General features: G+C 60.9%; 1 protein-coding gene across 1 annotated transcript; it reads right to left on the bottom strand.

Annotated features, from left to right (window-relative positions):
- Nucleotides 1-6,524: 6,524 nt before the first annotated feature.
- Nucleotides 6,525-13,951, bottom strand: DCAKD (dephospho-CoA kinase domain containing). Its single transcript, XM_062629942.1, has 5 exons — nucleotides 13,776-13,951; nucleotides 11,347-11,464; nucleotides 9,306-9,509; nucleotides 7,390-7,477; nucleotides 6,525-6,911 (listed from the first exon to the last, which is right to left on the bottom strand). The coding sequence occupies exons 2-5, from the start codon at nucleotides 11,456-11,458 to the stop codon at nucleotides 6,626-6,628; spliced, it is 690 nt and encodes a 229-aa protein (XP_062485926.1). The 5' UTR covers nucleotides 11,459-11,464; nucleotides 13,776-13,951; the 3' UTR covers nucleotides 6,525-6,625.
- Nucleotides 13,952-15,449: the final 1,498 nt, after the last annotated feature.

Below are 15,449 nucleotides of genomic sequence, written 5' to 3'. Positions count from 1 at the left end.
GGCACTGGTTCCTTCCCTGGCTCTTTCCTCCATTCTGCCCCTCTCCCCCCCCCCCATCACCCCATTCATTCTCCTTCTGTTTTAACAAGCACCTAAAATCACACCCGGTTGAAGCCACCAGACCTGAGTCACGGCCGCACAGTGCCCCCGGTGGGCAGGGGCTTTGCGTGGGGATGGGGTGGCCATGGGGGTCCCAGGCACACCCCGGCTGCATCAGGGCACTGAAGGATTCAGGGGACATCCCTGGTCCTGGCCACTGGGTCCCAGCCCAAGTCATTTGCCACAGGCCATTGTGCTCCCATGGCATGGCCACTACCCCAGGCCACCTCATCACCCTGGGCCACCACGTCCCCATGGCATGGGTACCACGTCCACAGGCCATGTCCCTACAGCCGAGCCAGGACGGCTTCACCACTGCCGTGGGGTGGGACCAACGCCGCAGCTGGCCCTGGCCGGGTACCCCAAGGTGCTCCCTGCCCCTGTTCCCAACCGCTGCATGAGGAGGTGACGCAGCGCAGTCCCCCAGGCCAGCTGCATCCCCCTGGGGATGGAAAACGGATCACAAACCTCCGAAGGGCCCTGTTTGAGGAGGAAGGACAAAGGCGGGAGGTGACAGCGGTGGCAGCGGTGGCTGCGGCAGCGGCTGCGGCGTTGGCTCTGCTCGACGCCAGCCGCCGCCGCTCCTCTGCAAAGGTTAAGCAAACAGCAGCGCCGGCACAATCAATGCGCGGCCGAGCCTGCCGCTGTTTGCTCTGCAGCATCACGCGGGGAGCGGGGTGGGTGACACCGAGGGGACGCTGCCGGAGGGATGCATCCCCCCATGGCTCGCTGGGGAGCTCATGAAGGGGGATTTGGGTCAGGGAAGGGGCTTTTGCGGGGGGCAGTGCTGGGCCCTGCCTCAGTTTCCCCTCGGGGGGGCACAGGGACGCTGTGCTGCTGCTGTGGCACTGGGAGCTGGAAACAACCAACAACCCCGATGTCAGCCCACGCTGCTGAGCTTGGGAACAGAGCTGCTGCTCGCAAACTGTCCCTGATGGTTTTAGGTGCTGGCCCCCAAACTCATGCTGTGTGCCCAGGATGGGGCCCAGAAGGGGCTGTGGGAGCACATCCATCCATCCATCCATCCATCCATCCATCCATCCATCCATCCACCCATCCACCCATTCATCCATCCATCTATTCACCCATCCATCCATCCCTTCATCCCTCCCTCCCTCCCTCCCTCCCTCCCTCCCTCCCTCCCTCCCTCCCTCCCTCCCTCCCTCCCTCCCTCCCTCCATCTCTCCACCCATCCCTCCATTCATCCCTTCATCCATCCATCCATCCACCCATCCATCCATCCATCCATCCATCCATCCATCCATCCATCCATCCATCCATCCATCCATCCACCAACCCGCACCTCCTTGCATCCACACATCTTTCCATCCATGAATTCATCCACACATGTATGCATGCATCCATTTGTCCATCATCCACTCATCCATCCTGTGTCCCTGCATCCAGCCATGCATCTGTTCATGCACCCTTCCATCTGCGCATGCATCCACATATGTCACATCCACATAGGACACATGTCCATGCATCCACGCACCTATACATCCACATGGATGGCTCACTGGTTGGTTGCACACTTGGACAGAGGGTTGGCCAGTTGGCCGCATGGCTGGATGGCCAACGGGCTGGTTGGCTTGAAGGCCACCAAGGTGGCTGTTTGCTGGCTACCTGCTCACTCGCCTGGCTGGGTGGCTGATAGCTGGCTGGCTAGCTGGCACTGGGTAGCTGGTGGCCAACTACCTGGCTGGCTGGCTGGTGGCTGACTAAGAGGTGGGCTAGCTTGCTGGCTGCACGGCCAGTTGACCCATTGGGCCCACGTCTTGCTGGCCAGCGGCAGGCTCATTGACCAGCTCTGGCCCTGGGAACAGGGATGTGCCAGTGCACCCCAGCCCAACACCGGGCACTGCCCCTGCCCATGGGGGAGCACAGCTGCAGGTGCAGGGCACGGGTCCCCCCTGTCCCCATCCCAGTTCCCGTCCCCATCCCGACCCCGATGCCTCTCATTACGGACACAGCGGGACTCATGCCCCCCCATTGCGCTGCAATTAAGGGCTGTGGTGCTGCTGAGAGCCTGGCTGGGGAGGGATGGGGCACCGGATCCGGGATGGGCTCAAGGGAACATGGGGTCAGAGCAGCGGGGACTGGAGCTGCTGGGACCTGCGGTGCTGTCCCCAGTGTGCCCCATGGCCAGGGTGCGCAGTGGCACTGGGTGACAGCCTGCGGGAGGTGCAGGGGGTGGCACTGGAGGGTGTCCTGCACAGTGCCAGCATGCGACACCCCAGGCCATGCAGTGATGGTGACAGTGGGTGACAGCCCTTGGGCCATGCAGTGGCAGCGACACTGGATGATACACTGTGGGACAGCAGTGACGGTGACGCGGGGTGACAGCCCGTGGGCCATGCAGTGACAGCGACACTGGATGATACACTGCGGGACAGCAGTGACGGTGACGCGGGGTGACAGCCCGTGGGCCATGCAGTGACAACGACACTGGATGATACACTGCGGGACAGCAGTGACGGTGACGCGGGGTGACAGCCCGTGGGCCATGCAGTGGCAGGGCACCGTGTGACATCCCATGCGCCAGGCACTGACGGTGACTCTGGGTGACAACCCACGGGAGCTGCAGTGGCTCCGCGTGGCACCCGGCGGCCTCGCAGTGACAGTGACACCCCTGGGTGCCACGCAGTGACAGTGACACCCCACGGCATGCGACAGTGACACTGTGAGACCATGGGGCTGTGCCGCAGCACTGGGTGACAGAGTGGGACTGGGCAGCCACGGTGTCACTGAGACACCCCAGGGGCTGTGCAGTGACAGGGACACTGTGCTGCACCGCAGGGACCGTGCAGGGATGGTGACAGCGATGACACCCAGGGCCACGCAGTGACACAGGTGGCACCAGTGCCATGTGGTGACACCACAGGCGGGCCCTGCAGCCTGGCTCCCCCCACTGGGGGTTCCTCCCTTGTAGGTATTGGGGCCCCCACCAAGCCCACACCTGGGGACAGTCCCTGGTGGGGGATGTCATCATGTCCCTATAGCCCTGGAGGGGGGAACCTGCCAGCTCCAGGACATCTGCACTTGCCATTCCCAGTGGATACCCCGGGATGGTGCTCTGCAGGGACAGTGCTCTGGCAGGGATGCCCTGGGACAGGATGCTCCAGGTAAGGGGTGCTCCAGGAGTGGGATGCACTGGGGAAAGGGCACACCAAGGATGGGTTGCAGCGGGATAGGGGTGCAGCGGGATGGGGGTGCAGCGGGATGGGGGTGCAGCGGGATGGGGGTGCAGCAGGATAGGGTACACCGGGAAGCGGTGCAGTGGGATGGGTTGCAGCAGGATGGGGTACACCAGGGACGGGGTGCAGTGGGATAGGGGTGCAGCGGGATGGGGGTGCAGCAGGATGGGGTGCAGTGGGATGGGGGTGCAGCAGGATGGGGTACACCAGGGACAGGTTGCAGCAGGATGGGTTGCAGTGGGATGGGGGTGCAGTGGGATGGGGGTGCAGCAGGATGGGATGCAGCAGGATGGGGTGCAGCGGGATGGGGGTGCAGCGGGATGGGGTGCAGCAGGATGGGGTGCAGCGGGATGGGGGTGCAGCGGGATGGGGTACAGCGGGATGGGGGTGCAGCGGGATGGGGTGCAGCGGGATGGGGTGCAGCGGAATGGGGGTGCAGCGGGATGGGGTTCAGCGGGATGGGGTGCAGCGGAATGGGGGTGCAGCGGGATGGGGTGCAGCGGGATGGGGTGCAGCGGGATGGGGGTGCAGCGGAATGGGGGTGCAGCGGGATGGGGTGCAGCGGGATGGGGGTGCAGCAGGATGGGGTGCAGCAGGATGTGTACGGGAAGGCTGTGCAGCGGGATGGGGGTGTCCGTCCCTCACAAGCCCGCAGTAGCAGCAGCAGCAGCAGCAGCAGCAGCAGAACGGATCCACCGCCATTGCCAGCAGTGAAACGCGGCTGCGGGACGGGCCCGGCTGCCGACCCATGGCGGGAGGTGCGATGAGCCGGGGCGGTCTCAGCACCCAGCGCCAGTGCTGGGGACAAGGGCTCAGGATGCGTCCGTCCCGCCCCACCACCCCGGCTGGGTTGCGCTGCCCTTCAGGCCCCCAGCAGGGCCATCAATCGCGCTGTCGATGCCACCCAGCAGACTCATCCGTCACCAGCGCTGCCGCTTGGCCCCGAGGGGGGCTGCACTCTGCGGCCAACCCCCAGCTCCGGAGCCCTTCCCTGGGGGGGGGGGGGGCCAGGTTGGGTTGAGCCCACATGGGGAAGGGGGGGGCTCAACCCGGGTCACCCCAAAGCCAGCCCCCCCCGCCCCGCTAACCCTGTTAGCGGCTGGCGCACGTCAGCAGGGCCGCAGCGGAGCCGCAAACGCGATTACGGGGCCGCTCTCGGCTCCCCCCGCTCCCGCAGCCGCTTCCCCCGCAGCGCTCCGGCTCCAGCCCCGGTTCACGGCTCGGCACCGCCATTAACGGAGCGCAAAGCAGGGCAGGGATGCGCGGAGGGGTCGCGCTCCCCCGGCACTGCCCGCAAAGGGGGGGACCGAGGGTCGGGGCTGCACAGGGAGCACCGCAGGCGAGTGAGGCACAGGAGCCCCGGGGGCAGAGCTGGGCTCAGGGCATGGCCATGGGGTGGGAAGGGGGCTCGGCCCCAAAAAGGGGCTGTGACGCCTGGGGAAGGTCCCTGTGCTGGCACAGGGGACAGTGAGGATGCTGCCTGGCTCTGCTGCATCCCTGCCTGCACAGGCAGGAGGTGGGCAGGGGCTGCAACGCCGGCCTTTCCCTAGTGCCAGGGCAGGGAGACAGGGGGGTGGCAGTGGGACAGGGGGGTGGCAGCGGGACAGGGGTTATGGCAGTGGGACAAGGGGGTGGCAATGGGACAGGGGGGTGGTAGCGGGACAGGGTTGTGGCAGTGGGACAGGGGGGTGGCAGCAGGACAGGGTTGTGGCAGTGGGACAGGGGGGTGGCAGCGGGACAGGGGGGTGGCAGCAGGACAGGGGGGTGGTAGCAGGACAGGGTTGTGGCAGTGGGACAGGGGCGTGGCAGCAGGACAGGGGGGTGGTAGCAGGACAGGGTTGTGGCAGTGGGACAGGGGGGTGGCAGCAGGACAGGGTTGTGGCAGTGGGACAGGGGAGTGGCGATGGGACCAGGGGGGTGGCAGCAGGACAGGGCTGTCCCAAGGGGAAAGCACCGCCATAGAAAACCACAGCCAGCCCCCAAATCGCTCCCCAGGAAGCCAGCCCCAGCCCATGCAGTGCCTGGAGCCAACACAAAGCCATGATCCCCCCCTCATGGAAGCTCACGGCAGGGGCTGAGGCTCCCCCAAGCTCCCCAGGAGCTGTGTACTCAGCGCGCACATCAGCCCCGCTCGTGTGTGCTGAACTTTACCGAGCGCGGCGTGCCCCGGCATAGGAACAACGTGGGAATGGGCCAGGAAAGAGCAGCGCTCGCAGCCCCCCGCTTGTGGAGCTGCAGGGAGCCGGCTGCTGGTTAGCGCTTTATTAAAACAAATGCGAGGAGCCCGGGCTGGAGCTCCCTGCGGGAACATTGCCGCTGCCGGAGAGCTCTAACAGCGCTCGATGAGCTCTAACAAGGCAGGGGCTCAGGGCTCAGCCTGCTCCGAGGATGAATCAGACCCTCAGCCAACGCCGAGGGTGACCCCTAAGGGATAAAGGCAGAAACAGAGGGCAGGAGGGAGGGGGAGCTGAGCACCCAGCCTGCAGGATGTGCAAGGAGGTGCTGGCTGCCAGCCCCTGGGGACTGAGCACGTTTCCATTAAATCAGCGTGCAAGAAGGGGGAATTCCATGTCTGAATTCAGGCTAGCCGGGGCTGGGAGCCAGGAAGGGATCAACCTGGGGACACCCAAGAGCAGAAACAAGACCTGGGAAGCCACCTCCCCCCCCCCCCCCCAGTGAATGGATTCACAGAACCCCAGCCTGGTTTGGGTTGAAGGGACCTTAAAGCTCCTCCAGCTCCAACCCCTGCCACGGGCAGGGACCCCTTCCACTGGAGCAGCTTGCTCCAAGCCCCTGTGTCCAACCTGGCCTTGAGCACTGCCAGGGATGGGGCAGCCACAGCTTCTCTGGGCACCCTGTGCCAGCGCCTCAGCACCCTCACAGGGAAGAGCTTCTGCCTAAGAACTCATCACAGTCTCCCCTCTGGCAGGTTCAAGCCATTCCCCTTGGCCTGTCCCTACATTTCCCTGTAAAAAAATCTCTCCAGATTCCTTGTAGGCCCCTTTTAGGTATTAGAAGATTGGCAAAGATTGTCCTGGAAGACATTAAAGTGCCTAAACCCACTGAAGTCCCACCACACAGACCCAGGAGGGGGAAAACAAGGGACGTGTTCCCTCCACTGGCCACAGCCATGCAAGGGGAACCGTCCCATCCCACAGGCACAGCTGGTGGGCAGGAAGAAAGGAGAGGGGCGACGGTGCTGTAGAAGGGAGACGCCTCACCCCGCTGTCTGCATTCAGCCGGCAAAGCTCATTAAAGGAGGTGGCCTTTCAGTGCTCTTTTCAAAGCTGGCAATCCAGGCCCCTCGCACAACAGCAAGAGCAGGTGAATTACGAGCTGAAATGCCGGAGGAGGAGGTACACGAGCCCCCCGAGGCCGGCCACAGCCGTGCCCGCTGCCAGCCGCGCCCAGAGGAAATGCAGGGAATCCTCGAGGTGGCTGTGGAGCCTCAGGACCTGCCGGCGGGTGCTCTCCCGCTCGCCGGAGTTGTCGATGATGTGAGTTGCAAGCCTGCGCTTCTCCTCCAGCGGGAGCTGGGAGCGGATGCGAGCTTCTGCCTCCGCCTGGGACAGCCCATTCCTCCGCATGAGCCGGGAGAGCTGCGCCCCGGGGCTGCTGCCGGCATGGGAGGACGGGGTGAGGTGGGCTCTGAGAGAGGAAGAGGAGGCTTCTGCCTGCCTTCCTCAGCAGGAGTTGGGGGGGGGGGGGGAGGAGGGAGAGAGATGTGCCCTGTGTGGGCATCCTGCACTCGGAGCAGCACAGGTACCCCTGCAGCACTGCCAGGCCCGTAACACCCTAAAGCCTGCCCCAGCCAACAGGGTGCAGGTTGTGGAAGGCCTAAAGACAGCGACTTCCCCTGTCACAACGGTGCCAGGCTGCAGGAAAACCGCAGTAAGAGGCCCCTTGCACACTAGGATACAGGGAGGTGCCACCCCTCACTCCTCGTACCTCCAGGAAAGAGACTGATGCTGCTCACAGGCTTTGCGCCGGGGCTGTGGCTAAATCCTCACCAGAGCAGGAGGGCCATGATGGTCCCCTCCAGCCTCTCAGAGAGGCGGCAGCATCCCAGCCTCATGGCTCACGCTGCACTTACCAATAAACCAGGACCGTGTATTTCATCAACTTGGTCAGTCTGTTGGTCTCAAAGAGCAGAGGGATGTCGAGGATCACGTAGCGGTAGCCTGCAGGAACATCCCCCCCCCAACAAGGGAACAGCATTACTTGGATTCCCCTATCTCCCATGCTGCACACACATTGCAGCCACAGCTGCTCCAGCAGCAGCTCCACATGACAGCCGAGAGGAGAGCAGAGCCTTCCTGCCCTCCTCCCTCTCAGGATGTGGTTTCATTCCTAGTTTCCAGAGGGGGGAGAAAAAGCAGAGCCAACAAACCCTAACCTGGCTGATCTCCGAGCAAAGGTGAAGCTGCACAAATATAATGAGGAGCTGAAAGGAGCTCAAATGAAAGTGCCTGTTCCTGCCTGGCGGGAGCCGCAGCCACATCGCTGTTGCTGGGCTCTCCAGGGGAGCAACACTCACAGCAGAATCTGCTCTCCTCTCTTTCACTTGTCCAGGGCTTCACCCGACTGCAGCCGCTTGAGCTGATGTTTCCCAGCTCAATTTGCTTCCCTTTATGGAAGGCTTCACTTCAACACTTCCAGTTTTCCAATGGGAGCAAGGAAATCTTGCAGACTTTTTGCAGCTGTGACACTGGCACAGCCCCTGGGGGCTGAAACCTCCCCAAAACTGGGCCAGCTTGGTTTAAAACCCCATCACCACACAGCAGCTGCAGAGGAGAGCTCGTACCCACCAGCCACCATCCTCCTGGGCCCTGCAGCCCACCCCAGGCTCTCCCTGTCTCCCACAGACAGCAGTATTTGGGGATGTGGGGCACGTCCTACTGCACTCGGGGAGGAGGTGAGGGCAGGGGAAAGCTCAAAGTCAGGACCTCGCTCCCCTCTGTGTCCCCCAGCCATGAGGACACCTCCAGTTCTCCAGTTTCACTGGTGTCCCCTCTTTACAACCCAAACCCCTCCAGCTGAGCTGGCCACGGCAATAACAGCCTTGACAAAGACATCCTCATCCACCAAGCGACCATTTTACCAGCATCTCCGCCCAGAGAGACTTCTTGCTGCCCTCCAGTTGGATCGATACAAGCTTTCCTTGCAGAGCCATCCTTAGAGACAGCATCCAGCTATCCCAAATCATTAAAACCTGACTAATGAGGACAAAGCAGCCTGCAGAAGACACTCGGTGCTCTTGCTGAGGGGCAGGACAGCATCCGCCTCCCGAGCCTGCAGCCCTGGATACAAGACTCCATCTCTGGCTCCCGGCTTTCCTGCCTGTTGCTTCCTTTGTGCCTCCTCCTCCTCCTCACCCTGCAGCAGAGCATGGCTCCTGCAGTGCCCCGGCACAGGCCTATTCAGCTGTCACAGGGCTCAGCTTTGATAAGCTCTATGAAACCAGACTGACTCTATTAAGACATCCTTCTGTCTACACAGAGACCTCCAAACCAGCTGGTGATGTTATCTGGCATTTGATTAGACCAAGTTTGACAGCTGTATTTGTTACATTTACCAGGGGGAAAAGCAGGACTTTGGAAGACACAGCTGTCAGCCCAGTTCTCACCTTATCGAGACTAAAAGGGCTCCGCAGCTTCCCTGGCAGGCCGGGCAGGCTGGCGGCAGGCAGGAATACTTGCCCGTTTCGGAAGGTATGACATTATACATCAAGTAATCTCAGAAGAGGCCTCACAATGCTTTTGCTCAGGCCCTACAGATGTACTTTAAGCCACAGAAGAAGGTGGTGAAGGGCAGCAGTGAAAGGCAGGAATGAATCCTCCAAACACCAACGCTAAAGGCCACCGGTGGCGGAGCACAAAGGCCGTCACTCAATGTCGGTTCCTTTTGTCCTTCCCTGTCCCTCTCCCCACTTTAAAACCAAAGGCAGAGCAAGCAGGTAGAGCTCCCGCCCGAGGAGGAGTCCCAGTGTGCTGGGACACAGCCTCTTACCTAACACAAAGTACTTCAAGATCTGCTTCAGCATCTCCTTCTGGATCTCCGGGTGGGTGATGGAGTTCAGCAGCTGCCGCTTCTCCGGCTGGGAGAAGATAATGCTTCCCAGAGCCTCACGATTTATCTCCCCGTTCTCCAGGAGGATCTCGGTGCCAAAGTGATGCACTATCTGCTGATAGGCCTTGAGCTGGGGCTGCACCACTGAGAACATGAAACAGCTGGAGGTTAGAGCCAGTTCTACAGCACAGTTGCTGTTTGCATCAGTGATCGGCCTCAGCTGAGTTCGGTTCATTAAATAACCCAGCTCATTCTCCGTGGTGGGCAGCACATCTGCGTGCAGCACACACTGCACTGAGAGCAGCGTGGCTCAGCACCACAGCCCAGCACACACCTGCATCGGTGCTGCTGCAGGAAAGGGGCTGCAAAACCCCCTCTCAGCCCAAGGTCCCTTTGAGCGCTGACACCCGAGAGATCGAAGCATCCTGGCCACATTAATTCAGAGCCACAACCCTCCCTGTGCTGCTGCTGCTCGGGGTTAGGAGGCACAGGGTGGCTGGGAGGATCTGCTGACAGCCAAGGCACAGGCAGGAATGAGGCTGAATGATTCCCAAGGCACAGGCAGGAATGGGGCTGAGCAATTCCCATCACCTGCAGGGTGAGGAGTGGAGCAGGGAGATCCCAAAGGGACCAGGACCAGCAGCAGGGTTGTTTTAGCTGCAAACTTCAGCACTGGGTGAATACAGCCCGACTGCTACAGTCAGCTACTAACGTGGTTTATCCTTTTTTTACTGTCTTTCACCTCAGTCACCCAATTCTTCAGTGCCATGAGCAGAGAAACCCTCTTAGAGATTGATTCCCAATAGGTATTTGCAGGGCCTCTGACGTTACATGAGTGGATCTGAAAGCCACCAAAACCCCATCCAACACAAAGGATGCAGTAATAAAAGCATCATGAAGCTCAAGCTGAGGCTAAGCACCGAGAATCACACACTGTGTATCATTTCCTCTCCAAAAGCCTGGAATGCTGCCACAGGTTGGAACCTCAGCCCAACCTAATAAAAATCTTTCAGGCCAATTTCTTTCTCCCATGGAATTTCACACGGAGGCAGTTTGAGGATGGGGGAAGTTCACATAGTAAATAAACACAGATAAAAAAGGAATTGGAGGAAAAGGAAGCGATTGGTAGAAACCCAACACCGAGCAGCTGCGGTGTTTTCCTACCGTCTCCGAGGGCTTTTAGCACCTCCAGCAAATCTCCCACACCTTGAGGAGAATTACAGTGCAATAAAATGTTCAGAGCATCACAGCCTTGGGAAGCCCTTGCCCAAACAGAAAAGCACAGGCACTTCAAAGCAGCACCTCCCGCCCCACGCTCAGCCCCCAGCCCTCCCGCATCCCCAATGGGCCGCTCCTCCCGCTGCTCTCCATGGTATCCCGAGGGATGAAACCTCCAGCTCTGCGGGGGGACCACAGCTGCGGGTCTGGGTCTTTCCTGAACCGGGTTTGGGGAGCAGCAGGAGGTGGATGTGCTGTGCCACAGCCCAAATTCCTGCTGACCTGGGATACTGGGAGCCCCTTTGGTTTATTGGTTTTGAGGCACAAGGAATTTTGCGGACCAGTCCCTCAGTGTTACCAAGCAACATCCAGCACGGAGGGAAATTCCCTTTCAACCTTGTCACTAATGCCACCTAACATCTGGTTATGGGTTGGGTGTCCTGGGGTTTAAGGGGGGGACATCAGATTAGAACCTGCTTTACAGAGAGCCACCTTTATCTTCGGCTTTCTCAGCTGGGAAGCACTGCACTCCAGGAGCGGAAAAGCGAGGGCAAGATCTCCCCGCAGTGTTCATTAGGCCATGATCTTGGTTTTCACTTTATTAAATGCAGATCCTCGATCCAATCCTCCCCGAGCCAGCGGCTCCAGAGAGCCTGGGAAGAGGAGGCAAAGCCTCATCTGCCGTACCCAGAGCACCCTCTGCTGTCTGCGCTTCCCCACAGCAACCCCGGTCGTCAGGAGCCGCACAGCGAGCAGCGCTCACCCTGCCTGGCGATAACATCGGCGTCAATCACAGCGCAGCCCAGCTCCTGCAGCACAGCCACCACCGTGCTCTTCCCCGACGCGATGCCCCCCGAGAGGCCGACCAGGAACATCGTGCTCTGAAACGGAGAGAAAAAGACCTTGGAAAGACGTCAGGATGGGACCATTCGCCTCATGCACTATGGGCTCCTTCCCCTTCCAAGAGGCAGGTGAACAGATGGGGTTAAAGGAGCAACAGGGAATCAGAGAGGGCACTCATGCTAAACAGCAGTGGCTGATGGAAAGCCCACTGATGCCAACCCCATTCCTGGTGGTACAGAGCCCTTCCTGGTGTTGTGCTGGGCTTGGTGTGACAGAGTGGCCGTGCCTCTGTTTACCACAGTGGGTTAAAACCTTGCCCTCCCCAGCACGCTCCTCCGTGCCCTCTGCACCAGCCTGCAAGGGGTAGGGCTGCAGGATGGGAATCAGGCCTTTGGCCCGCTCGGGATGGAGGCTCCACTTGTGCGAGAGCCACATGGAAACCTCTTGTGCATCAAGGCTTCAGCTGCAGTAACCCCGATGCTCGGGCCTCCAGCCTCAGCTGGGCCTTGCTCCCAACGACCTTGGCTGTTTCTGTCCCTCTGCCATGACAATTACTGCAGGGGTAAGAGAGCACTTGGAAGGGATAACCTAGAAACCACGGCCAAACGGGGCTTGAAAACACTTGTGCTGTCAAAGGGCCTGTACAGATCCGTGGTAGGAAGGATGAATCTTTAATGAGCCTGTGGCTGAACTGCACACAAGGGTACCGGGGCTCCTGCAGATGTTACAGGCAGGAGCCAGCACCACTTTTCCCCCAAATCTGCTTTATTTTGGTGTGTATTTGGCCAGCAGCAACTAAATCAAATGGGGGGAAAGCAGAAAGCCACAGGGAAAACCTGGCAAGTTATCCCTCTGTGAGAAATGGGCCCTGGGGGATGTACCCCAGAGCTGGAAAAGCAGCTTTTAAACACCGAGGTGCCCCAACTTCCCCCGTGTCCCAGCTCCTCCGGTTTTCCAGCACGAGTTGGCTGCCCCGAGCCTCATCCGGAGCCCATGAAGGCTGAGGACAGAGCTGAAACGTGTCCTCCGGCCCCATCCCACCCCCAGCGCTGCTCCTGCTGCCCTCGGCTCTGGCGCACTCGCAGAGCCGGTGCTTGGCTTGAGGAGGCTGCAGTTAAAGAGAGCACCCATATAATGCACCGGTACCTGGGTGGAGTCGCATCACCTGCGACTCCTTGAACGCTTTCATCAGCGCTGCCTCCGTACAATTCTAAACATAGAACCAGAGAATAGTTCGGGTTGGAAAGGACCTTAAGATCATCCAGTTCCAACCCCCCTGCCATGGGCAGGGACACCTCACACTAAACCATGGCACCCAAGGCTCCGTCCAACCTGGCCTTGAACACCGCCAGGGATGGAGCATTCACAACCTCCCTGGGCAACTCATTCCAGTGCCTCAGCACCCTCACAGGAAAGAATTTCCTCCTTATATCCAACCTAAACTTCCCCTGTTTCAGTTTTAACCCGTTACCCCTTGTCCTGTCACTACAGTCCCTAATGAAGAGTCCCTCCCCAGCATCCCTATAGCCCCCTTCAGATACTGGAAGCTGCTCTGAGGTCTCCACGCAGCTTCTCTTCTCCAGGCTGAACAGCCCCAACTTCCTCAGCCTGTCTTCATACAGGAGGTATGAACATCCATAGGACTGGCTACGTGTCAAATGTCACTGTCCTCGAACAGGCAGGGGTCACCAGTACCAAGGCCGTATTGTTGAACTTGCAGCTGCGCTGGGCAGGGCCCGTCTCTAGGATGAGGGATCACTGCCTCCCTCGGATCCCGTCCTACGGTGAACTCACCACCGGCAGCCGCAAGAGAAGCGCCCCAAAGGAGAGATACCAGGACTCCCTGAAACAACACCTCAGCCTTGGCCATATTGACTACCATCAGTGGTCCACCTTGGCCTCCAGCTGGGAGACCCGGAGACACCACACTGACTGCTTTGCGAACTCACGCAGAACTAGTCCCGCGGGGAACAGACAACGCAGAAAGCACCGCACCGCGGCGGTACCACCCACGGAGCCCTTCCGCTGTGCTTCCTGCGGCCGGATGCGCCTATCCCACACCGGCCTCTTCAGCCATCGTGAAGCCCTTCCCAAACGTGTGTGGGCGAAGTCCGGCCATGACGGTGATGACACCCGTGGGGAAAGGGAACCCCCGGCACAGCCATGAACCCACCCCTCGGCGGGTGCCCAACCAAGCCCCATGCGCTGCCTGACCTCCGCGGACACGGCCCTGGCTGCGAACCGGCGCGGTCCCGGTGGGCCCGGGCCGCGGCCACCCCCGAGGGCCGGGGGTTGGGGTCAGACCGGGAGGGCCGCGGGAGCGCCCGGGCCGGGCCTTCTCGCACTCACCCTGTGCCGGGCTTCATGCGCGGCGCAGCATCCCGCGCGCCTATTGGCTGGTGGGGAAAGGGGACGGTCTGCCAGCCAATTAGCACCTCCCTCATTGGATTCGGCCTGCTCCCTGAGGCAGGAAGCGAGTGAGGGCGAGGACCCCGCAGCCTCAGCGGGGGACAGCGGACACAAGAGCCGGGCAGCGGCTGCGCCCGTGTGAGCGAGCCCTCCCGCCACCGAGCCCTGGCCCGGGACGTCCACAAAGGCCGACGGGAGCTGTAGTCCCGGGGCTGCCCGGTCTCCGCATGCTGGCACGGACTACCGGTCCCGGCACGCCCCGCGGCCCATCTCCCAATCGCGCCTCGCTTTGTTGTGGGGGTGCGGCAGAGGCCGAGGCCCCGTTGCAAGGCGGCGGACGGCGGCGACGACGACACAGCAGCGAGGCGGCCACCGCCGAGGTCTCCGCAGCCTCCGGGGGAGAACGACCCCGAGCACTGCAGCGACTGCGAGAAGGAGACGGAGCACGGCTCCAACCGGGGGTGAGCGGCGCCCGGGCCCATTGAGGCCGGCGGTGGCAGGGAAGTGAGCGGCGCCCCGCCCTCAGGGCGCGCTGATTGGCTGCGAGGCAGCGTCCTGTTGTACGATTGGTCCAGCTGCCCGTCAGTCTGCCGGTTGGGGCGGAGCCTCTGGCTCCCGTTGACGGCGGTGATGGGAGCGTGTCGGGGAGCGGGCAGCGCCGTGTCCGGGGGCAGGAATGAGCAGGAATGAGCCTAACCCGCAGCTCTTGTCCGTGTGTTGGGATGCGCCTCCCATTCCCAATGGTCCCCAGTACAAGCCCCGTTATCCCGCTAGCATCTCCAGCACCACGGTGGTACCCAGGGTGCGTTATCCCGCTGCCCGGAGCCTGAGCCTGCCCTGGAAGAAGCCCAGGCTCCTGCACACCCGTTCTGGCCTCACCTTGGAAACAGCCCAGGGTTTTGCAAAGCTCGGCTGATGATGTCTTGTGGTTTGAGGAGCCGGGTGTGCAATGGTGGGTTAGCAGCAGTTAGGCTGGGAGCGAGTGGATGTGGTAAGGAAGGGCTTTATCTAGGCAGGAAAGATCTAAAATCCCCAGCAATCCTCCCACTACTCGCTGCTTTATTTGATAAGGCAAGGAGCTGCCTCAGCTGTTGCTTTCCTCCCCTTTCCTGCTGGCTTTGCATGCAGCAGGGCATGTCCATGCGTGGTTCATGCCACATCGTGTGCTTCCAGAGGTCTTGAGCCCCTGAGCCTCACCAGACTCCTCTTCCCTCTCACCCTGTGCCCCAGCAGCTCTGCGGTGCGGAGCCCATCACCTTGAAGAGCTCCTCTCCCTCCACCAGCAGCTTTCCAGAGGCAATCCCGCCTGCCTGGTAACCAAAGTGAATAAAAGGTCACTCAAGAAATATCGCAGAGGATTTTGTTATGACAGCACAGATGCCTGCTTATGGTGTATGTGCCTCCCGGGTGCGGCGCTGTGTCTCAGGCTAATAGGTTTAGCTGGGCTTGGGGAGATCTTTATTCTCTTTCCCTCTGACATGATTAGGTTTGTGGAAAGCAGAGCCAAGCAGAGAGGAGACGCTGTGCTTAATCACTGTTATTTGCCAGCCCAGCCGTTCAGCCTGCCCTTTGCCAGGAAAAGGTGTGTTCTTGAGCCCTCTTCACATCATAGGA

The sequence above is a fragment of the Pezoporus occidentalis genome, unplaced genomic scaffold (assembly GCF_034315485.1).
Source record: "Pezoporus occidentalis ecotype Australia unplaced genomic scaffold, CSIRO_AGI_Poc_V1 ctg344, whole genome shotgun sequence".
In the NCBI taxonomy this organism is placed as follows: domain Eukaryota; kingdom Metazoa; phylum Chordata; class Aves; order Psittaciformes; family Psittacidae; genus Pezoporus; species Pezoporus occidentalis.
This window is presented reverse-complemented; position numbering and strand designations above follow the sequence as displayed.

Excerpts from the sequence above, each read along its gene's own strand:
- DCAKD (XM_062629942.1), bottom strand. The coding sequence starts at position 11,458 with ATGTTCCTGGTCGGCCTCTCGGGGGGCATCGCGTCGGGGAAGAGCACG. Across the intron at positions 9,510-11,346 it reads CGATGTTATCGCCAGGCAGG|TGGTGCAGCCCCAGCTCAAG; the intron begins GTGAGCGCTGCT and ends TCATGTTCTCAG. Across the intron at positions 6,912-7,389 it reads TACACGGTCCTGGTTTATTG|CAGCCCCGGGGCGCAGCTCT; the intron begins GTAAGTGCAGCG and ends CCATGCCGGCAG.